Below are 24,152 nucleotides of genomic sequence, written 5' to 3'. Positions count from 1 at the left end.
TGAGTATATAAAATATTACTTCCACCAAGCACATTTTTCTGCAATAAATGCATGACATTTAATCAGTAGCTATATAAATGTCCTCCACGGTTCACTGAATCCTCACCACTCCAACCACTCCATCACCATCATCGGCCCCCAAGCTATTTTGTATATGCGGGGACACACGGGTAATAACCTGGACATTCCCCTTCTTTTTTCTTATGTAAAACAGTTGCCTGGTGGTTACTGTGTTTACAGATTTCTTGTATGCTGTGCTTTCAAGCATTAAGAATTCAAATTTATCTCACTATAGAAACAAGAACCCAAAGTGCCAAAAAATAATCATAAATACCAGTTGAACCCAACGGACATATTTACATAATACTCACTTTCACCACTTTTTCTTTCCCAATGAGGTGAGAGACAGACTATAGGCTACTCCCAAAATACTCAAAGAAGATTTTTTTCCCTTTTTTATCTAACCATGTGTAATGTAACCCGTAAGAATGGAACCAGGTTCGTCTGAATCCATTGCATCATTAATGTCCCTTTGAGAATCAATTCCATTACACTGGCCTTCACACATTCTACAGGACATTTCCTATGTCGGAGTTTTCTTTTTTTTTTTTTTTTTTTTTTGAGACGGAGTCTTGCTCTGTCGCCCAGGCTGGAGTGCAGTGGCGTGATCTCGGCTCACTGCAACCTCCGCCTCCCGGGTTCACGCCATTCTCCTGCCTCAGCCTCTCCGAGTAGCTGGGACTACAGGCGCCCGCCACCACGCCCGGCTAATTTTTTGTATTTTTGGTAGAGACGGGGTTTCACCGTGGTCTCGATCTCCTGACCTCGTGATCCGCCCGCCTCGGCCTCCCAAAGTGCTGGGATTACAAGCGTGAGCCACCGCGCCCGGCGAGTTTTCTAATCTATGAAATTGTTATTCATTACTCTGTGAGTTTTGGAAAATCAAGACATGGAAGGGACATCCCATCAGTCGGTGCATACCTATGCATCGTGACATTAAATTGTCACCGGGTATGCACTCAAACCATTAAACGGGACCTTGCCTCAGAGATCATAAAGGCTACACCCTTTTGTAGGTAAAGCAAGGAAGGTCTGGGAAGGTTGGAAGTGATTTAAAACCCATCCAAGTCACCAGTGGCAAAATCAGGACTGAAATCCGGTCACCACAAAAGCCAGTTCCATGCTTGCTTCCACATCACTGCTGTCCCATAGCACAATTCTCAGGTTGCCTTTCCTGGCTCTACCATGAATATGATAAAAATAAAAATAGGGGATGGGATAGAACAGAATAACCATTAGTGATGCCACAATTTACAAACACAGGTTTCTATAAGATCCTGTCATTCATTTTTTTCCCAGCCTTCAAGATCAAATCTATTGTCTTTTAAAGTGTTTTATTCAAAATCTTTCTTCTTCTTAAGTAAATTAATTAGTTACATTTTTAGAGGGTGCATATGCATAGACACAGTAAGTTTTCAGTTTAACTTCTTCTGAGATAGTTTACTGACATTGCCCTATTTTTTTCAACAAATAATGTTGACAATTTTTTTTTTTTAATAGAGGTGGGGTCTCACTGTCTTACTCAGGCTGGTCCTCAACTCTTGGGCTCAAGCCATCCACCCACCTCGGCCTCCAAAAGTGCTGGGATTACAGGCGTGATCCACCGTCCATGGTCTATTTTTTACTTCTATCCAAATATATTCAGAAAAATGGCCAATACAGTGCTCTGTTCTCTGATAAAGCAGTTATTGAGGGGGACTAGAGAAATAAAACAAACAGAACAAAAAACCCAATAGTCTTTATTACTTCTTTTTGTTTAACTTTATTACTGTTGCACCATTTATACAATTACATATAATTTCAATGCATCCATTGTACATTTTTTTGTTTTTTTGTTTTTTTTTTTCCATTTTCCAATGAGTGGTGTGTTGGTGTCTGTGACACAGAATGGAAGAGAAACTGGAACTGCAATGAACGCAGACTTTTTTTTTTTTTTTTTCATTTCCACTGACCAATAAACAGAACTACAGGTGCACCCAACCACGGACATGCATTAACTCGTCATGAGAAATCTAGGTAGGCTAAGTAGGATGAGAGAATGTTTGTCACTCCCAAAAATATCTGGAGAGGAAGAATGGAGGATTGGCATTGAGATCCATGTGGACAAGCTAAGTGGGCTCTGTCTGAAAGCTGGCATTCATCCACAACATTAAAAAAATATCAAAATAAGAAAGGCTGTAAATTAAAAAGAAAACACAGAAAATACTGCTCTCATAAAGATCTGATTGCCTTGGCACAGGCCCTGTGGGCAGAATCAAACGCATCACTCCCAACTCCCATTGCAGAAGAAAAGCTATTCAACTCTCAGCGGTGGAGGAGTGCATGTGGCGGCAGTTTCAGGTACAAACGATGTACTGCACTTTCAGACGCGGATCTTGGAAATCCAGGACTTCTTGGTAAAGTTGACTGAAGGTATATTAGATATTTCCCCACAAAAATACTATTTGGATTCTCCCACCCCCTCCCTCCCTTGATGGGACAACATCCTTTATTTTTCCTTGGGCGATACATATCATTACTTCCAATTTGAAACAAGTTAGTATAGGAGAGAGAGAGAGGAGAGATAGGAGAGGAGAGAGAGAGAGTGAGAGGAGAGGGAGAGAGAGAGAGAGAGAAAGAGAGAGAGAGAGGAGATTGTTTTAAGTGGTATTATTTTTCCTATAGGCTGTCCTTGTCACTCTTTCACGGCTACGGTTTGATCGGAATTAGCTGCCGGGGTCTCCACCGGCTTGGGCTCTTCCGCAGAGGCTGCGGGGGCCTGGGCCTTGGGTGTGGAACTAGGCGCTTCCGTGGCTGCGGGGGTCTCCTTGGAAGAGGGGGCAGCCTCCGAGCTGCCGGGTTTTGAGTCTGAAGCTGGGGCCCCGTCACTTTTGGTCTCCTGGGCGGCAGGAGCTGCGGGCGCCTCAGTCTTTTTGGGTTCTCCTTCCTCCTTGCTGGGCTCCTCCCCGGCGGCAGGGGCCGCGCTCTCGGCCGGGGCCGCGGCGGCCTCGGCAGCTTTGGGGGCCTCGCCGCCCGCAGCGGGGCCGGGGGCCGCCTGCTCCTGCTCGGGCGCCTTCGGAGGCTCAGCCTTGGCCTCTGCCGCGCCCTCCGTCTTCTCGGGCTCCGCCTTCGGGGCCTCCTCCTTGGCGGCCGCCGCGTCCTTCTCGCCCTCCTTCTCCTCGGCCTTGCCCTCGGCGTCCTGGTCGGGCTTCTCCTTGCCCTCTTTGGCCTCGGCGGGCTCCGCGGCCGCCTGGGGCTCGCTCTCCTTCGCGGTCCCCTCCTCTTCCGTCGCCGCACCCTCAGCCTTCTTGTCTTTCTCCTTGGCTTTCTCGTCGTTCACATTGTAGCCCTTCTTCTTCTTGCTGAGCTTGCCTCCCATCTTGGAGTTCTGGAAGCAAACACAAAACAAAACAAAACGGCTGTTACTAGGCAAGTGTGGGGACCACAAAAAGCTGCATTTTGCAAAGCAAGGGGTTCTGGGCCTGCTGCACTGCACACCCCAAAGGGGTGACATGGTAAACTATAGTTAGGCACAGTTAAATTCAATTTATTCATGTATTTATTTTTGAGACAGGGTCTCGCTGTGTTACCCAGGCTGGAGTGCCGTGGTGAGATCTCTTCTCACTGCAGCCTCCACCTCCTGGGCTCAGGGGATCCTCCTGCCTCAGCCTCCTGCACAGCTGGGCCCACAGGTGTACCCACCATGGCCGGGTAATCAGTTACATTATTATATTACACTGTTATTACACAATTAAAAGTTAAAAATTTTAAAGAGAATCAAAAACATTAAGGAGCTCAATTAAGTGAGTTCTGCAGTAATTTTAAATGAGTTTTTAAAACAATGTGTCAAGAAAAGAAATTAAGGAGCTCAGTTGTGGAGCTTCTAATCATAGCCAGTTGAGGGAATAATAAGCTGAGATCAAAGAATCAGTGATTAGAGGCAAAGTTTGTCAGCCCGGGAGAGGAGGAGCACTATCTGTTTTTCATCTGCCATCCCATGTCTGATGCAAACACCAAGCGTGGAACAGGCGTGTGCAGCATGGCAGGGGCAGCCATCTTAGACCCAGGCTAGAGCTAGAGAAAGGCGTTGCAATTTTAAAATGCTTGCTGGAGAAACTGCACAGCTGTAATAAAGCACAAATCACAGATTTCTAGAAAATAATCTCAAACTACAAACTCTCTCTGCTACATATGTGTGTGTTATATCAGCAAACACATCTTCAAACACGTAAGGTAAACAGGATTCAGTCTACCTTCTTACCAAGCAGGGGCAGTTATGAAAAAGCGAGTGTCTCCTGCTGGCTGTGTCTGACATTAATTCATTTCAAGGTATTTTCAGCTTAAAAAAAATAGTTCCATAGTAACATAAAATTGTTCTTCATTATCAATTTCCTGGTTAGAATTCCAACTATACATGCACATTCAATGGTCATTAACAACTATCTTGAGGCTGCCGCTTTCTTTCTGGCACAAGAAACTCGATTTGTATTTGAATCTTGAAATTCTCTCCCCTGAAAACCAAGCATTAAACCAGATAAATAATAAATTTCATCCAGAACCACGGCCAGAGCTAAACAGGCTCTTGGTGCGTTTTTTTTTTCCTTCAAGTCCATTTTTCTGTCACCACACATCAGTGAAAATCTACTGAAATGTTGCTTTTGCAAAGAAAATTGGTTGCTTTTCCTGGATGAAGCATGGCAGAAATCACATTACACTATCCTTGTTAGTCCCACAAATGAGAAAAGCCCAGGAGAGAGCAGGGGGGACCACCTGGTTTTGCCCAGGTTAGATCCACTGGCAGAACTGTACACACTCCTTTGCCAGCTTTGCAAATATATACATCCCTCATTTATAAGAGACAGATTTGCTGTTTATTTATTACCCCCTTGGAATCAAGATTCATGACAGTGAAATAACCTACATTTATCTTATTAAAAGTCAAATTTTTGGTGGAAGAAAATGAATTCTTCAGTCAAAATTTTTCTCGCCATTCTATATGCTAATTTCTTATCTGGAATGACTTCAGTAGTTGGGGGAAAAGAAAAGCAATAAACTGAAATTTGACTAAAATACTATTCATATTCTCAAGAAAGGTCTTTATGATGTTACCTAAGATTCTCTTACATGCCCTTTTTTTTTAGAAAAGGGAGTGGCAATTGGTCATAATCTGCTTCAGACAGGCTCTATTGGATTTAACTTTTGATTATTTCTCCCTTAAAAGTAGAAACAAACATACATGGTGAAAAATACAATTAAATATACTTTCATCCTATAAGCAATCACACAGCAGTACATGAAAATATAAAGAAATAAACTGGATCAATATTTTAAATTGTAGTTTATAACTCTTCCATTGAATTCTTAATTAGTCAGTATGCACGAACGGCCTATACCAAATATAATTTCAGCTCTGGTATTTCAAGATACATTGGGTCCCTTAGGTTGAGCTAAATAAGAAACAGGAAACCTAACAGGTCTGCCTTTAGGATCTTCTCTCAATCCAGTAATAGAAACCCATACACCAACTTAGAAATTACAGACGCTAAGATAAAGTGCAAACATAGGGGGTACAGTAAGTATAACAGGGGGTGCTGCTTTCTGACACCCACAACATGAAATTCTATACAGCAATCCCCAGAGGTTTAAAGTCATGTTGGGTTACAAACCTAAAATCTGAGTTACTAAAACTGGCTTTTCTGACACATAGTTAAGGCCACATTCTAGTCTTTGTTTTATGCCCAGCTGCGATTTGTTTCTGGGTCAAAAATGAACACACATAATCAAGTTATAAGTAAGAAAATATGTCTCAATCCAGTTTTTCAAAAAAAGTTAACGCCCCTGGCATTTTGCTAATTTACCTCTACTGAGGTATCAGAGGGAGGCTCATAGGACCCACCTGAACCCTCGAAAAGCAGGATTGTCTCATTATTTCCCAAGACCATATGGGTGAAGACCTTGCCTACAACATCTATTAACCGTTTCCTAGGTATCAAGCACAATCCTACTCATAAATATATTACATAAAATATGTAATCTCAACAGCACCATGGGGTAGTATGCCATTCACATTCTCCTTTTACCCATAAGGAAATCCTACTAGCTGAGTTCGTGGAGCTGTACTACGAGCAAAGGCCAAGTCCAGCAAAATTCAGTAAGGCAGGAAGGCACCATAGAGGGGATAGAAGGAACTCCGCTGAGAAGCCGGCAACGGGGCAAAGCTCTCAGCCCAGGAATGTTATGCGCCTGGGTTACAAGGATGGTGCCACCTGGGGTAGCTCAGAACTCAGGTGTTGAGGGAATAAGGAAGAAATTCAGTATTTCGAGTATCCTCTGCCTTTCAACATTTCATCTTCCTATTTGCCAGAGAAGCTTTTTACCAAGAGAAAGCAACGAGCAAACAGTTTAATGATTTCATTCTTTTTCTTTTCTTTCCTTTTTTTTTTTTTTTTTGAAATGCAGTCTCAGTCTGTCACCTAGGCTGGAGTGCAGCAGCTGCACAATCTCGGCTCACTGCAACCTCCGCCTCCCAGGTTCAAGCAATTCTCCTGCCTCAGCCTCCCGAGTAGCTGAGATTACAGGAGCCTGCCACCACGCCCAGCTAATTTTAGTATTTTTAGCACAGATGAGGTTTCACCACGTTGGCCAGGCTGGTCTTGAACTCCTGACCTCAGGTGATCTGCCCACTCGGCCTCCTGAAGTGCTGGGATTACAGGCGTGAGCCACCATGCCCAGCCGATTTCATTCATTTCTGTTACTTCTAATTTTGAAAGAAACCATTTGGTATAGAAAGTTAGAAGTTGGAACTTCTAAGATTAAAATAAAGCAGTTAAAAAAAAAATACAGCAACAGACAATCCATGCTGAAAGTCACTTCAACTAAAAAAGTCACTGAAAAGGCTGAGACTGACTTTGCATTTCTCCACAATTAGGAAATTCACTAGAAACTGTGCAGCACAGCAACAAAATTCAGACCAACGCTGAATGCACTGACCTCAGCTCTATGTGTTTATGTATTAACCAAACACTGAAACTGACCTCTGTTATGACATGTCAGAAAAAAGCAAATTCTGGAGCTGTCCTTTAAAGACCAGGTGTGGTGGCTCACACCTGTAATCCTAGCACTTTGGGAGGCCAAGGTGGGTGGATCACTTGGGGTCAGGAGTTGAAGACCAACCTGGCCAACATGGCAAAACCCCATCTCTACAAAAATTACAAAAATTTGCCAGGCGTGGTGCTGCGCACCTATCATCCCAGCTACTGGGGAAGCTTGAGCCCGGGAGGCGGAGGTTGCAGTGAGCTGAGATCAGCTACTGCACTATGGCCTGGGCAGAGTGAGACTCTGTCTCAAAAAAAACAAAACAAAATAAAACAAAACAGTAGTAGAGAGAGGAATTCCACTGAGTTTAATCTGGTAAATATTGGACAAGAATTGAATTTCAAGGAGACTTTGCACATTGGGTCATGGCAGAGTATAAAAATCCCACCTCCACAGCACACCCACCCAGAATCCTTGCGCAAGTTACTTAATCTCATTGTCCTTCCGTTTCCTTTAAAATAAATTTTTTTTTTAAATGTCAATTTCATGAGAATTTAACGTGAGGCCATGTGAGTACAACATTTTACATTTCCAGGGCCTGCAAAAATGTTAGTTCCTTCCCCCATCATTTAATTTGAAAATTCTTAGATAATTATTTGCTTTTAAATTCCAACAGAATAGTTAGAACACAGGTTCCACACACACAAGTTCTAGAATCAGGAATCTGAAGCACCACAATGAAAAGAACATTTAACATCTTTTAAAAATGTTTAATGTTATCAGGAAGATGTTTGGTATATGTGTTCCATGCATGCCCCTGCTGGTTCTATTTGAAAAAGAAGTTTTTACAGTCATCTGTTGTCACCATATTGTAAAGGTAAAATCTCTACTTCTTCGATCTGAATATTTTACATACTTAAGATCCTAAGAGGTTTTGAGTCTTTTTAAATATATTAACAGTCCATTCTACCAAGAAATCAGTTTCTACACAGAGATAAAAACCAAAGATTAGTTAAATCCATTCCTCCCAATTAGAACGAGTATTGGAGTGATCAGAGAAAGAGAAGAGGGGGCTGGGCGCGGTGGCTCACGCCTGTAATCCCAGCACTTTGGGAGGCCGAGGCGGGCGGATCACCTAAGGTCGAGAGTTCGAGACCAGCCTGACCAACATGCAGAAACCCCTTCTCTACTAAAAATACAAAATTAGCTGGATGTGGTGGTGCATGCCTGTAATCCCAGCTACTCAGGAGGCTGAGGCAGGAGAATCGTTTGAACCTGGGAAGTGGAGGTTGTGGTGAGCCGAGATCGCACCATTGCACTCCACCCTGGGCAACAAGAGCAAAACTCTTGTCTCAAAAAATAAAAATAACGAAAGAGAAGAAATGTAATTCCATTTTTTGCTGTCCCCTCACTACCTCTTCATCACTTGGTCCAAGGAAACAAGAGAAAAGTGTTTTGATCACCAAGATGGAAGAGGAATCCCAATTCTTTTACTCATTTAATGCCTCAAATTTCATATGTAAAGGGTAAAAACCTGGTCTACACCTTATCTTGGCTAATAAGCTAAACACACCACGTTTATGAGAGAAGCTAACATTGTCAAATGTCATTTTGTTTTGCCACTTCCCACAGAAGAATATTGTTCTTTTATCAGATGTCAAATAGCTTAACAGAGATACTAACTTACATCTTTAAAATCCCACACAACTATCTTGTGACTAGTTTTATTCCCTTCCACCTTATAAAACCAAGCCTCCATCTAATTAATCCCATCTGGCCAGAAACAGATATTCTGGAATAAATGTGTTAAAGTTCTGCTTTTTGGTGAAGACAGAAGATAATGTGCTATTCGAGCACTGTGAGTTGATCAGAGCAACCTGGGCTAGAAAGCAGGAAAATCAGAGGGAGGCCTGAAAAGGTCAGAGGGAGGGTTGAAGGTGATTACTCATCACACCAGCCTGGTCCTTTTTTGCCTACACCTGCCAGGAAACTCAAAAAGCGTTTGCATCCGTGGAATACATACCTATCACCTTCTGAGTCTCACTTCCTATAATTGATGTTAGCTTAAACTACTCATTCGGTCCTGACACAAATCTTTCTTTTGTTTATTGGCAGCAAATCTTGTTCCCTAATAAATAAAAGTGTACATTTATAAACGTTCATGAAACTTCTAAAGACGAGTTTCTCTAACTTCTTCATGCCTAGGAAGGCCATAAAAGAGCAACTTCATAGCTAGGTAGGCAAGGTAAGGTTAAGTTTTTTTTGTTGTTGTTTGTTTGTTTGTTTGTGTCCTCAGAGACAACTACACTTTAGTTTCTTCAGAGGACCTGGTTAAAAAAATCAATAAATAAAGAACATATGGCCTAAAAAATAGGTTTTAATTCTTCCTCCAAAGCAAATTAAAACAATTCTGTTGAGTCTTAGAGCTAACAAGTATTTTTTATTTTACAGAAAATTCTATTTATAGGAAAAATATGTGGTCCTATGCATTGCTATAATAGCAAGCCGGAAAAAAAAGAAACCGGTAAACTCGTTCTCACTATTGAGAGCTTAACTTTAATACGAAAATTTCTTTGGGAGAGTAAAGGTGAGAAATAATTTGAAATCTGATGTTATAATGAAGACATTCTGTAATAGAGACAATCTCCTCTACCAAGTTTTCCAATTGCTTGTTCCTTTTTCTCCAGGAAGCCTGTCAGGGAACACAGAAGATATTCCTTATCCATTCAAATCATCTGCTGTGTTTATTTTGTACACAGAATCCACAGGACACACTGGGTCCAGATCCCCTCTGTACATGCTTAATAGCTAAGAATTTCACTAAACAACCACAGTTCTTACAAACTATAATATGATCCCCTCCGTACACACTTAATAGCAAATAATTTCACTAAACAACCATGATTTGGCTGCTGACATGACCAACTCATCCAGAACTTTCCTAATACGCACTTACATTTTTTCTTACCTTAAACCACTCCATTAGCACAACCTACTGTATTAAAATTCAGTCTTTCAGTTTGAGAAAATAAAGGTGGAAGAGTAGACAGCAAAATGCCATATAAGAAAAAAATAAATTATGAAATATTTTATTTGTTTGACTTGTGTCAAAAACAAGCCACCTAGCACTCAGTATGAAGTTTGCTAAAAACAGTAGGTGTGCTGGGGGTTGGTCTCCACTGTCAACAAAGTGTTATGAGACTCAGTGGTTACCTCCCACTCTGGATCTCAAATTTCCTAATCAGTAAAATGAAGATTCTTAAAGTGCATTCTCTTTCTAGGGGGAAAAATAATTTTATGAATGCTTCTGGCACTAAATAAAATGCGATGCAAGATTTAAAAGAAGTGGTATTATCAATAGAGTTCAATACATCTGCTAATCACTGTCATAGAAACATATCATCTTACACCCTAAAGATTAAATTGACAACCAGCTGCTATTACTACGATTGGATGTCTTCATATATCATTTCAATATGTGAAGCTTGCTGAAAATTAGAAATAAAAAAAAATTGTAAAAAGCAAAAAAAAAAAAAAAAAAAAAAAAGGGCTGGGTGTGGTGGCTCACGCCTGTAATCCCTGCATTTAAGGATTCTGAGGCGGGAGGATCACAAGGTCAAGAGTTCAAGACAAGCCTGGCCAACATGGTGAAACCTCGTCTCTACTAAAAAAATACAAAAATTAGCCAGGCGTGGTGGCATACGTCTATAATCCCAGCTATTTGGGAGGCTGAAGCAGGAGAATCGCTTGAACCCAGGAGGTGGAGGTTGCAGTGGGATGAGATCGCGCCACCGCAGTCCAGCCTGGTGCCTGGTGACAGAGCAAGACTTCGTCTCAAAAGAAAAAAAAAAAAAGCAAAAAAAATACAAATAAAAATTGTAAAATGGCATCCAAATATTTATTAAAGCAAATGTTTTTTAACGTTTTCAATTATATTTAGAAAATCTTTTCAGAATAAAGTGTAAACTCTGTAAGGAATGAGTCAGGATGGAATGGCTCACTGAAGACATCTCAGCATTATAACTGTCAGAAAAGTCAGGTTTCATCAGTTTCACTCACGCAGAACTAGTTCACAGTGCCCTGGTTGTGGAAGACACTCGGTTGTTTCCCCTTTACCTACTTTTGATGGGTCATCTACCAACTACTGGTGGTCCTGCCTTGCAAGACCTGCCCTGTGCCCAATCTCTTTGAGCAAGCGTGCTTCCTAAAAATAACCAAACCATCTTTTCCTTTTATGCGATGCTAAGTAGTATCAGCCTACAGATATTTTAAATTATCCTTTCAAATACAGTTTAAATCAGTCTCACAAAGGCTAATCACAATTCTTGAAAACTAATGTGATATTCAGTTTAGTGTTACGTAGAAACGTTGAGAAAAACAAAGTGGGAAAAGTTCTCAGGCCCAAATTTCTAGTGCAATACAACCACTTAACAAGACGAAACCAGGGTGTATCACCATTTTTACAGAGCTATCCACAGGCAACGTTTTGAAAGATTATGTTTGGAGTTCCTACATTGGGAAAGAGTTCCAGGTCAGATATAGCCTTTTTTTTTTTTTTTTTGAGACAAGATCTCGCTGCTCTGTCGCCCAGGCTGGAGTGCAGTGGCACAATCTCGGCTCACTGCAACTTGCGCCTCTCAGTTCAAGTGATTCTCATGCCTCAGCCTCCTGAGTAGCTGGGATTACCTGTGCACCACCACACCTGGCTAATTTTTGTATTTTTAGTATCTTAGTAGAGACGAGGTTTCACCATGTTGGCCAGCTGGTCTCAAACTCCTGACCTCTCAGGTGATTAGCTTGCCTCAGACACCCAAAGTGCTGGGATTACAGGCATAAGCCACCATGCCCCACCCCAGATATGGCTTTTAATGCCAACTTTAGGAATATCAACAAGGAGGTCATGGTGAATTCAAACACAATAAGGCAAAGATTCATTACTCTTATATGAACAAGAGCAAGAGTGAGAATGAAATAAGGAGGGAGGGAGACAGAACAGAGCAAGCAAGGGAGGGAGAGGTGGGGAAGGAACAGAGAAAACGCCTCTCATTTTGAATAAATTCTCTTTTCATCCTCCTTAAAACTGCTTTTTCTGAAAATCTACTCCTCCAGACATAATCTTTTTCCTGCATTTTTAACTTATGGAAATTGAAGCCACATATACTGTTCCTTAAACTTCTATAGCAGGACACTGTCAGAGACACACCAGAGTGAAAATATCCATTACCTCCATTCTGCCCCAAAGTGACAGCAATGGTGTATGAATCGGGAAACCCAAGGGGGTAGTGTCCCTTGCTCTCTGGTGCTACCAGAGGAACCCAATTTGACCAACAACTGCTGTGGCAAGTGGAGTCACTAAGCTGACCTAGTCTTCAGCAGGACTTATTATGTCCTTAATAGAAGACACTTCTGCCTCTTGCAGTGACAAAGGGTTCTCAAATCCCTTTGCTGGTACGAAGTGAAAACGCATGGGTCAGCCCTGCTGCCTATGCATTCTTTGGGTTTGGGTCAAGGCTCCTGCAGTATTTAAAGACACAACCCTATATATCAGAATGGTATCTAATTAACATTTGAGCTGGAAGTTGTTCTAATAGCTTTGCAATGAAATGTGAGGTTTCTGAGAACTATCATTTATTCCTTCCTTTCTTTAGTCCTTTAAATAAAACACTAAACAGGTTGTTTGGATATAGGAGAGCAAGAAAGGGAGAAATGTTGGCTCAAAAGGAGCATGAAGTAGGAAAAACAATAGTGTTATCATTACCACCGTTAAGAGGATTTCAGTGCCTTGTGGCAGATCTAAGTGATAACATGCCATCAGGCTTCCAAAAGATGCCCTCCAGAGACCAGGGTCATCCAAATAGCTCTCAAGAGCCCTTCTGCATTTTGGTGGCAAGCAAAATTATTGGTAATGAAATGCTAATGTTTATCTCAGCCTATATACTTAATTTTAGAAGGTTTGATATGCAGATGCTCACCATTTGTGGACTGTTGAAACTTCATTTCAGTAGCATTTTGTTGGTTACATCCATTATTTAATGTTATTCAAGTCTTTCCATGAAATGGTTTTTGGATGAAAAATGCAAGCCCCCAATATACCATTGCCCTTCTTCAGAAAATGCAACCTTGCACAATGACACAATTTCCAGGAGTTATCCACCCCCCAGCCAAGGAGGTTACATGCACTGGGTCCTTCCCATAATTACCACATGTGCTCCATGGTATCTCCAATTTGATTTTTCATTAACACGTTTTTACATTTACGTTGCTCTGTCAATGAACAACAACATGGTTCTGTAATGTAATAAGAATCACTGGCATACATTAACTGCCATATAAAATAAGAAAATGATATCAAATTTCTCCATATGATTCGAAAGTTACTATGTTCACTACTTTACATGCCATTCCTATTTATATCTTCTTTCCTTGCATTATTATAATATCTAAGCACTTCCTATATAGGGCAGTTTGAATCATACAAAGGCCCTATCCACTACAAAGTTTCTACTTTGAAAATGCAAATTTGGATTTATTAACCATTTCATCAAGAACCAGCGGAATACAGTTATTAAGGATGAGATCAGACAGATGACAATGGAGAAGATGGCTCCAAGTCTATAGCAAAACCCAACATAAATATGCAACAATATGTGTCAGAGTCTGGAGTGTTCTTTCTGGTTTGATTGCAGCTTCATCATGCAATCAAGACAAGAAGTCATCTCCTTTTCATTCTGTTTCCATTTTATAATCAGAAAAAAATATATCTGCTTACAAAGATGCAGGGAATGAATCAAAGTTTCAAGACAAAGTTCAATGTGTGGCTGCAGCATATTAACTGTGTACCCTTGGACAAGCAACTGTCATCTACTAATTCAGAGCTGCAAAGGTTAACAAGAATTATACACCAGCCAATCCACTAACAATTTTTTTTAAGTAACACAAAGTTACAACTGAGTTGCATCTACAAGCAAATCCATCACCAACAAGTTGGGTTTATAATTACGTAAGCGGAAAGAATCCAAGTTATTGGTCAAACCTACCTGAAGCAAATGTTGGAATAAGAGGGTAAAAATTCTTTTGTATATAAAGAAAAGAATTTACAAACAATAAAAAAGCACAACACATACAAAGTATTTTCAATACTATCAGAAGAAAGAAATCTAAAATATTTATGTCCAGCAATTTCTATTTTCAACAAATGACTGGCCCTCTTCTTTTCAAAGGTCAAAATTTTTATTCTAAAAGAGGAAAATGAAATAAAGGTAATGCAGCCCGTGTGTATTTTTAGTATTCCAACCAGTATGTGCTCTGTCGCAGTGACTTGTCAAGTCTTCAGTGCCTGGTGGCAATTTCCATTGTTGAAATTATTGTTGTCGGTGCCTGATTCAGCCAAGGCTCATATTTAGCAATTCTAATAACATCCCCATCATTTAGAGGATGCAGATGTCTTCTGGGGAGAGGAAACTGTCGTAAGAGCTGCCAACCCATGTCTAAGTTTCTAGGTAAACCTTTGAAATATCATGAGTAAAAATTTAGAGAAAACATTTGAGATAATTTATTACCTTGTCACAATAAAAATGTTCCTCATTGTAAAAAAGTATGATAAAGATATGCAACAAACTTGAGGGAACAAAGTACACATATGCAGATTAGCACACACTCATACTTCTACAACCAAATTTTCCCAAAGAGGTGATTCAGATGAGTTGGATCTACAAAGTCAGAAAGTCCCTAATACAAAAGAAGATTAATCACAAGAAACCCATCCATTATTCTTCATGAAGCCCAGTCTAGCCCTACAGACGCACCAGCACAGGGTCTTTGGGGATCTCTCATCAAAAATCCAAAATGCATAAACATCTGAGGTGAGGGATGTTCATTACCTTAATTTTATCTTACCACATTTTATTCAAAACTTGTAATACCAGCTGGGATGCAGTGGCTCATGCCTGTAATCCCAGGACTTTGGGAGGCCAAAGCAAGAGGATCACTTGAGCCCAGGAGTTTGAGACCAGCCTGGGCAAAATAGTGAGACCCTGTTTCTATTAAAAAAGGAAAGAAATGTTAAAAAAAAAAATGTAATACTACTTTGTACCCCATAAAGATACACAATGAGACTCTGTCAAAATATAATTTGTAAAAGTCAACATCCAGAGTGATCTCAAGAACTTCTGATGTTCAGAATTAGTCTAGAAAAATAGATTTGATCAGGGCTGGGCGCAGTGGCTCACACCTATAATCCCAGCACTTTGAGAGGCCAAGGCGGGCGGATCATGAGGTCAGGAGTTCGAGACCATCCTGGCTAACACGGTGAAACCCCGTCTCTACTAAAAAATATAAAAAAATTAGCCGGGCGTGGTGGCAGGTGCCTGTAGTCTCAGCTACTTGGCAGGCTGAGGCAGGAGAATGGCGTGAACCAGGGAGGCGGAGCTTGCAGTGAGCCAAGATCGAGCCACTGCACTCTAGCCTGTGCGCCAGAGCAAGACTCCAAAAAAAAAAAAAAAAAAAAAGATTTGATCTTAGTGAGAAAATATCTTTAGGTGTAAGACATGACAGGGAACATAAGTGAGTGAAGACCTACTCTAGCAAGAGGGAGAAGACATATGAAGACAATTAAAATATAAATGAGAGTAAGTCAAGCGTTATCAAGAGAAGGAAAAGCAATAGTTTCACCAGAAGAGATGACTATTAGTTGAGATCAGGATCAGAAAGATTTATAGAGAAGGTAGAGTCTGAGACAGTAGAAATATAAAAAATACTTCTTCATATACACTCAGCATAAGACTGTTTTGATACTTATCTTTACACATATCAACTCATTAGCTATCTCATCAGTTCTACGAGGGAGGAATTATTACTATCCCCACTTTAGCATGAGGAAACTCAGACACATAGGAGATAAATAACTTGCCCAAGATCAACCAACCAGTTATTTGTGGAGGTGTGAGGTGAATGCAGGCACTCCGGCTCACTCAACCAGGTTAACGTTAAGGTTTCTTAGCCATCATGATAAGTTGCCCTGAAGAACAAATAAGCTTTCTACAGATGAGGATGGGGAAATGCAAAGTGTTTATGTCAAAGGGAACAAAGAGGAAATGTTCAATTGAGATTATTAGAAAACCCTATTGATATTTAAGAGGAAGGAGGCGACTCTCATATACTTGGAGTGAGAAAAGATGGACTCTAAATCTATAAAGGTTGCCTAATAGGGAAAATATCTCTACTTAGATGACAGAAAGCAGAAAAACAGCTCTTGTAGGAGTTAGAAAGGAAAAGATGATGTCTCAAAAAATCAAAAGAGAAAATTTTACGAAGCAGCTTGGAGGAGGCATATGCTGCTACAAAAAGGTTACGAAAGATAAGAACAGAGATGGCGCAAATTGATCCAGTGATGGGCTGTCAACAACGGACCCTAGAGTCACTTGGATAAAGGAGTGAAGACACCTGCCTCTTTGAAAGGGCTCACAGAGCACACGAGGTGCCAGAAGAGAAAGCCACAATGGTCAATACCAAAGAGTGTTGGTAATGGCAGAAACGTGCAATTTTGGCAAGACTTTTATTTATTTACAAGGATTTGCAAGAACTGAAAATATCTATGGGAAGATGGGATGAGACAAAGGATAAAAATCAAAACTAAAGTGGAAAGTTGAGGGAGGAATCTTGACAGGGCAAAGTTCTGGGAGATTGAGAAAGGTAAGTCCAGATGTTTGTTGAAGTGGAACACTTTGTTACGCAGACTGGGGAGGGAGAGAAGCCAGTGAGATAAATTCCAAATCTGATGGTTATTCCAACTCAACATGCTCTCTTTTACATTAATATGGTTAAATCTGAATTATTCCAGAGTAATGGCTCCACAAGACCGCCACACAGTAAACGTTAGATCATGTGTCTTTGAAATAGTCCTTTACCTTACAGTATTTCATTCTGCAGTCATTACCTTCATAGTACTCTCATATTACAACACTTAGGATTTCTTAAGTACTGGGAAAGGGGCAGACATTTCAACAACTAAAATGCTGAAGAACTGCCACAGTGACCACTAAACCTGGAGAGGTCTTATTGTATGCAAAAGTAAAGCAAACAGGCTTGCTGCATTATAAATGGTTTTAGGAGCTACTGAGATAAGGAAATGCACAATCAGCATCCACATGTAGTATTCACTACATAAATGTAAAAAAATGAACCTTAATTCTTAAGAACTTCTTATTGTGTCCTTACTATGCAATCTGGTCTTGGTCTTTAGATAAACCATCCATCTTTGGTCATTTATCTAAATCATCATTGCTTAAGCCTTTTACATTTTATTTATAAAATAGATTTAAAAAAAATTTTTAGAGATGGGGGTCTCACTATATTTCCCAGGCTGGTCTTTAACTCCTGAGCTTAAGCAATCAATCCTCCCACCCTGGTCTCCCAAAGTGCTGGGATTACAGGTGTGAGCCACCACCAGGCCAGGCCTGCTCAACCCTTTTATTGTTGTATTGTGTTCGAAGTTCTAGCAGTAAAATAGGCTTGCCTGACTTCACTTGAATCTTGACCTAGGGCGTTTCTTCAATATTTATTCAACATAAATCTGAGGCTTCAGAACAAAGATTTTGCTTCATGGTTGTTAGTGCACAATGGGTACTTGATAAATATCACAGACTCGCTACAGACTGAAACATCTAATTTTCAAATTATAAACCTGTAAGATGAAAGAGTCCCTGACTGTAAGTTGGGTTATGTAACTTACCTTTCACTAGCAGTAGAAAAAAATAAATAAGCTAAATTATAACTGAAATTTCCATTCATTAAATGAGACATGGTCAAGTTCCAGGCACCATCCATGATCACAAACTCTCTGCCACTGGGACTTATCACATAATTAAAGACCAGAATGCAGAAATCACTGCAATGATATTGTCAAGATTTTTTTTCTTTTGTTACTATGTGCATATTGTGCAGACCAATTTTTAAAGGTGAATCTCCTAATTGATTCTACAAGATTTAACCATAAAACCCTGACTTGATAATGCTTCTATAAAGGTGGCAGATAATAGTTAAACTTCTCCCTGAATGTAAAGGTTGACTGCATAGACACTAATGCAGAGGGTTTTTTCTTCTTTTTTAATACATCCTGCCACATGTAGCAAACACTATCAGAAAACATGCATTATTCATTCTTGTCAATAGTCTAATATGCTTTTTAGAGTCTGCTGTGTGTTCACATTGTTACTTATTTGCACTTAACGGGTGGTCCTTTCAAAAGCCCCAGTTACTGCAGCCTAACATATGATTTTACATGAATCACCTGCTCTTTTGGTCAATAAAGGGAGTAAGTGAACCACAACCCTCTCAGGAAATGCAAACTACAGAGATCATTTCTGTACCATTTCTCTCTTCCATAGACCAGGAAACTAATAGATCATATCACCGCAACTAATTTCGAATTCTCCAAACAGAGCTCAAAATAAGGCACAAGGAAAACAATTAGAGCAGCTGAGATATTTCTGCTGCTTCTTAATGGACTGGACAGACCATGACAGGATTCGAGCCATGACAGGCTCGATCAATGTGGCCAAGTGACAAAGACAGGCTGGTGATTAGGGAGAAGAGGGGAGGCCTGCCTACTCCAGAAATAACTGCAATTTATTTCCAGTAGTTCCTGTCTCCAAAAATAAAAGGCTGGTTCACACTTTTTCACGACCACCTAAAATTCTTACATAGTGACATTTTAATGTATCAATTTTTTTTGGCACCAACAGCAAATGTAGTATTTTCAGTCCTAATGCTATTTCATATTTTAATGATTTTTAGTGAAAACCATTCTAAAATCCTTTATGTATGTCCTTGACATACTAAACAAAGAATTTGCTTTTTCCTTTGTCATGTTCAGCACTAACAGGGTTTGGTAAATGTTTGCTAAATTAATAAAAGAATGTATTCAATCCAAAGATGAATAGAATGCTGATATGGTTTGGATGTGTCCCCACCCAAATCTCATCTTGAATTGTAACTCCCACAATTCCCATGTGTACTGAGAGGAACCCGGTGGGAGGTGATTTAATTATGGGGGCAGGTGTTTCCTGTACTGTTTTTGTGATGGTGAATGAGTCTCACGAGATTTGATGGTTTTAAAAACAGGAGTTTCCCTGCACAAGTTCTCTTTTTGCCTGCCACCATCCATGTAAGACATGACTTGCTCCTCCTTGCCTTTCACCTTCCCCCATGATTGTGAGGCCTCCCTAGCCATGTGGAACCGTAAGTCCAATAAACCTCTTTCTTTTGTAAATTGCCTAGTCTTGGGTTTATCTTTATCAGCAGCATGAATGGACTAATACATATGCACTGTGCCATTTCCAGATCTACTGCCATGTTGAGTTCAAACAGCATAGTGTGACTTTCAATGACATTTGTCATCCAGCCCCTCCTTATAAATTCAAATATATCTCCCCAGATTTCTCAAGCAAATGCTTCACCCCAAATTATCCATGCTCACTTTCTGCTCCACACTTTTGCCTTCTTCAAATCCAAGCCTTTTAGCTACCTAAAAAAACAGGCACTGAGCCACAAGGCAACACCCAAGGTGTGAATCCCAGAGGGCTGTGACATTTAAAAACATAACGGAGGGTATTTGTCCCCACCCATGGAATTCCAGAGACAATGCATTTCATCCCCAGACTTGGGGATGAAACACAAACTAGAAGTCAATACCAACTGCCCCTTACTCATGATGTGATTCAGAACAAAGTCACTTCAACCTCTTATTTGCCAATATTTCTATATAACGTGACTAATAGTGGGAGTGAAATTTATATATACAGGAATCATCTGAGAAGCTTGTTAAAAATACAGATGGGGGGAGTGTTATCTCTTTCCAAAGATTAATTAGTGGGCTCAGCATGAGTCCTAAGAATCTGTTTTCTACCAAGTTGACCAGGTAACGCCGAAACAAGTAGTGCAGGGGCCGCATGTTGAGAAATACATATACATAGCATTTGCAGTGACTTTGAATCAACTAATGCTTTTGCATCATCTGTAAAACCTGAAACATGAAAATCCCAAAGACCAGTGTGATTACTGCTGGTTACAAAGCTAAAAACAAGCACAGCAGAAAACCTAGCCAGGTCTAACCGAGAAGTGAGTGTGCATAGAAACAGGTGCTGTCGGCCCCAGTGAAATCTCATCAGTTATAGAGATATACTGCTTTTGAGTTCTCTTTGCTACCAGAGCCACAAATAAATTAGAATGACCCAGACTTATTCTCCCTATCAGAATTTCCCCAGCAGCCAACTACCGTCTTGTTAGTACCACGGTTTAGCCAGAGGAGGCAAGATATAAGCAGCCTGTATGGAAAAGCAAGAGCAGTGTGAGCAATTTTGAGAACCCCTGATGCCAACACCAGGCCCTGGGCAGTCCCCTTGCTACCCCAGATGCCCCTGTCACTGGCAGGGGAAACACAGGAACGGTGCTGTTTGGCTCTGTAAGCTCCTTTCTTACACAACATGAGGCTTCCATTGTTCAAGGTTTATAGCCTGCCCTATGAGACAATACTGTTTTCAGAAGCCTCCATTTTATGTAATTAAAGTTCACATTTCAGAAAACAGGTTTTCCTCTTTTAGTTCAAGCGGAACTTTGATGGCTTGCCAATAAGTTTTGGATCTCGATCCAATATACTCTGTGAAAAAAAGCACATAGGCAAGGGGATGAGAGACCACGTTCAGCTATGTGACCTGGGGCAGGGAGTCAGCCTCAGTGAACTCAACCTTGCCTACAGAAGAAAATAGAAGGGGAGGTGGTTGTTAGCATTAAATGGAATATTTGCAGTAAAGGATATAGTTCAGCTCACTACACACAGTAGGTATTCAGTACATTTTACCTTCCTTTACCTAAAACCATTTCCCAGCTCCATTCATGTAGAATAGAGAGTAACTCTGAATTTCAAGATTAAGTAAAAGATCGGTGGGACCAATTACTGTATTCAACACAGGTAAACAACAGGAATTGATTCAATTATAACAAAAAGAATCACTCTTTTTGTTTTGTTTTGTTTTTTAATCACTTTTTAATATTTAAATTCTAGGTCATAGCCTGCAACATCTGTTATATAATCTGTAGATTCTAAGAGCCAGTAAATGTTACTAAATCTCACAATGATAAAAACAGCCTCCTCACACTGGTAAAAGATGAATGCCAACCAGGAATACAAACACCTGCGTCCAGTATATACAGAAAATGTCTCCAAAGAAACCATCAAAAGGGAGAATGAGCCTTAAAATGTGTTCTAGGACTTCATGTCTAAAACACCAAAAGCAATGGCAACAAAAGCCAAAATTGACAAATGGGATCTCATTAAACTAAAGCGCTTCTGCACAGCAAAAGAAACTACCATCAGAGTGAACAGACAACCTACAGAAAGGGAGAAAATTTTCACAACCTACTCATCTGACAAAGGGCTAATATCCAGAATCTACAATGAACTCAAACAAATTTACAAGAAAAAAACAAACAACCCCATCAAAAAGTGGGCAAAGGACATGAACAGACACTTCTCAAAAGAAGACATTTATGCAGCCAAAAAACACATGAAAGAATGCTCATCATCACTGGCCATCAGAGAAATGCAAATCAAAACCACAGTGAGATACTATCTCACACCAGTTAGAATGGCCATCATTAAAAAGTCAGGAAACAACAGGTGCTGGAGAGGATGTGGAGAAATAGGAACACTTTTACACTGTTGGTGGGACTGTAAACTAGTTCCACCATTGTGGAAGTCAGTGTGGCGATTCCTCAGGGATCTAGAACTAGAAATACCATTTGACCCAGCCATCCCATTACTGGGTATATACCCAAAGGACTATAAATCATGCTGCTATAAAGACACATGCACACGTATGTTTATTGCGGCACTATTCACAATAGCAAAGAGTTGGAACCAACCCGAACGTCCAACAACGATAGACTGGATTAAGAAAATGTGGCACATATACACCATGGAATACTATGCAGCCATAAAAAATGATGAGTTCATGTCCTTTGTAGGGACATGGATGAAACTGGAAAACATCATTCTCAGTAAACTATCGCAAAGACAAAAAACCAAACACCGCATGTTCTCACTCATAGGTGGGAATTGAACAATGAGAACTCATGGACACAGGAAGGGGAACATCACACTCCGGGGACTGTTGTGGGGTGGGGGGAGGGACAGCATTAGGAGATATACCTAATGCTAAATGACAAGTTAATGGGTGCAGCAAAACAACATGGCACATGGATACATATGTAACAAACCTGCACATTGTGCACATGTACCCTAAAACCTAAAGTATAATAATAAAAAATAAAAAAAATTAAAAAAAAAAATGTGTTCTAAGTCCCAGGAGAGACTCTATTTAAAGCAACCTCAGCAGATGGTGTCTTTTCCAAACTACTTCCATCTTACTGGCTTTAGGTTAGGTAGAAAGGTTGTGACAAAGGACCATGTGCCATATTCTGTTTCACCCAGTTCACCCGTTTGGGGTTCAGTTAAATTATCAGGAACCCTTTTCCCTAGAAATTTTTTTTTTCCACCCACAGCTATAAAATCCTATATTCAAACACAAAGTAAAGCAAAGAATTACTGGAGATCCTTCCTCAACCTTAGCATGCAATTCAGGCCACAAATCAGCCACCACTATTTTTTTCCTATAGGCTTAGAGAATCACTCTCCTTAGGAAAGCAGTCAACATCATTCATTGTACGTGATTTTTAAAACTTGAATGTTTAAACGATTTCCATTCAACTTGGGATTGAGTCTCATTACAGCCACTAAACTAGCTGCTGACATTAAACAAGCCACTGTTAACTTCCCAGGGTTGGTTATTTCATTTTTAAGATAAATGACTGGAATTGTATCCTTTATGTCTATGATTTTTAGTTTTTGAGCAAACGTGCAGTAATAATGTATACACACAACTAGATTCTATTGAGCACTCAAATTCACTTATTTATTTGAGAAATGACACAAACATCCAGGCACTGCGCTAGAAGCAGGGCACCCAAAGGTAGACCCTGACTGCCCATAGATCTTTCCATTCTACATCACAGGAAAACTATGACTCTTAAAAGGGTCAAAGGTAGCAGAGCCAATGCTAGCCTGTGGGCTAAATTCTGACAGTGTGGCTTAAACAATTTTAACAAATAAACTAAGACAGAAAAATCAATCTATTCCACAAGAGTTAGAGTAGAAAAGAACTAGGCAGGCTCCTAAATCTTTCCTAACGAAGTCTTCTGGACTCTCCTTGGAATGTCCTTCAAATTGTTTGTGCTCTGAGATATGGGCCAAGGTGGAAGCTGCAAAAAAGTGGGGTGCAGGCAAGTCATGCAGATACTAGACAAATGAGGAGCATGTGAAACCTCAGATGTCAACAAGAGGACACCTCAAGATTCCCTCAGCTAGGTGCAAATTCCTTCTGATTCAAAGACCAAGTTTCTACCCTACACACTCAGCCCATGCCTCCTTCATGTGAGTATCTGCAGTTCTTTGTCTAGAAACCTACTCTGGTGTGTAGGACATTGCTAAATGAAATATACTCGTGACAGCATTAGTCTTAAGCAATAATGAAATTGCAACAGATATGTTTGAGGAAAGGCATAGTGTCTTAATAAGAGTCAAACGCAAATATATTGTCAACTTGAAACAGAAGGTGGAAGTGAAAGAGATGCATTTAACATGAGCAAATTTACCTGATTTATACAAGCTGGCGAAACTCAGCCTCAGTGATAATTCTGAATGTTCTATTATTTATGTCCACAGCCAGCCTTGCACCCCCACAACTTCCTACCCCGTAACACCATCAAGAGCGGTGAGTGATGTGTTACACGTTGCAACACTTCCTGATTGACACCAGGCATCCAACGTGGGGCAAGAGGTTTCAAAATACATAGTGGCTTCAGATTAGCACAGGTACCACAGATTCCACATGATTCTCAGATGTTAAGGAAAATACAGAATAAAAGCTTGGAAAGTAATAGTAAACTATGACTCATGAGTCTGCTTTAATGGGAAAAAAAAAAACCTAGTGAACTTATTATAGTTTTAAGTGGGTAGATTACTA

The 24,152-nt window shown here is 40.3% G+C and overlaps 1 protein-coding gene across 2 annotated transcripts in view; it reads right to left on the bottom strand.

Annotated features, from left to right (window-relative positions):
• Positions 1-1,798: 1,798 nt before the first annotated feature.
• BASP1 (brain abundant membrane attached signal protein 1) overlaps positions 1,799-24,152 on the bottom strand; it is a 109,462-nt gene continuing 87,108 nt past the window's right edge. For both annotated transcript variants that reach the window (XM_058430040.1, XM_032135209.2), the window contains exon 2: positions 1,799-3,427. In XM_058430040.1, the coding sequence (XP_058286023.1) occupies positions 2,735-3,418 (684 nt within the window). In that variant the 5' untranslated portion in view covers positions 3,419-3,427 and the 3' untranslated portion in view covers positions 1,799-2,734. The remainder of the gene's footprint in view (positions 3,428-24,152) is intronic.

Source organism: Hylobates moloch, unplaced genomic scaffold, assembly GCF_009828535.3.
Source record: "Hylobates moloch isolate HMO894 unplaced genomic scaffold, HMol_V3 SCAFFOLD_17, whole genome shotgun sequence".
In the NCBI taxonomy this organism is placed as follows: Eukaryota; Metazoa; Chordata; class Mammalia; order Primates; family Hylobatidae; genus Hylobates; species Hylobates moloch.
The sequence above is the reverse complement of the archived record's forward strand: the minus strand, read 5'-3'. Positions and strand labels throughout refer to the sequence as shown.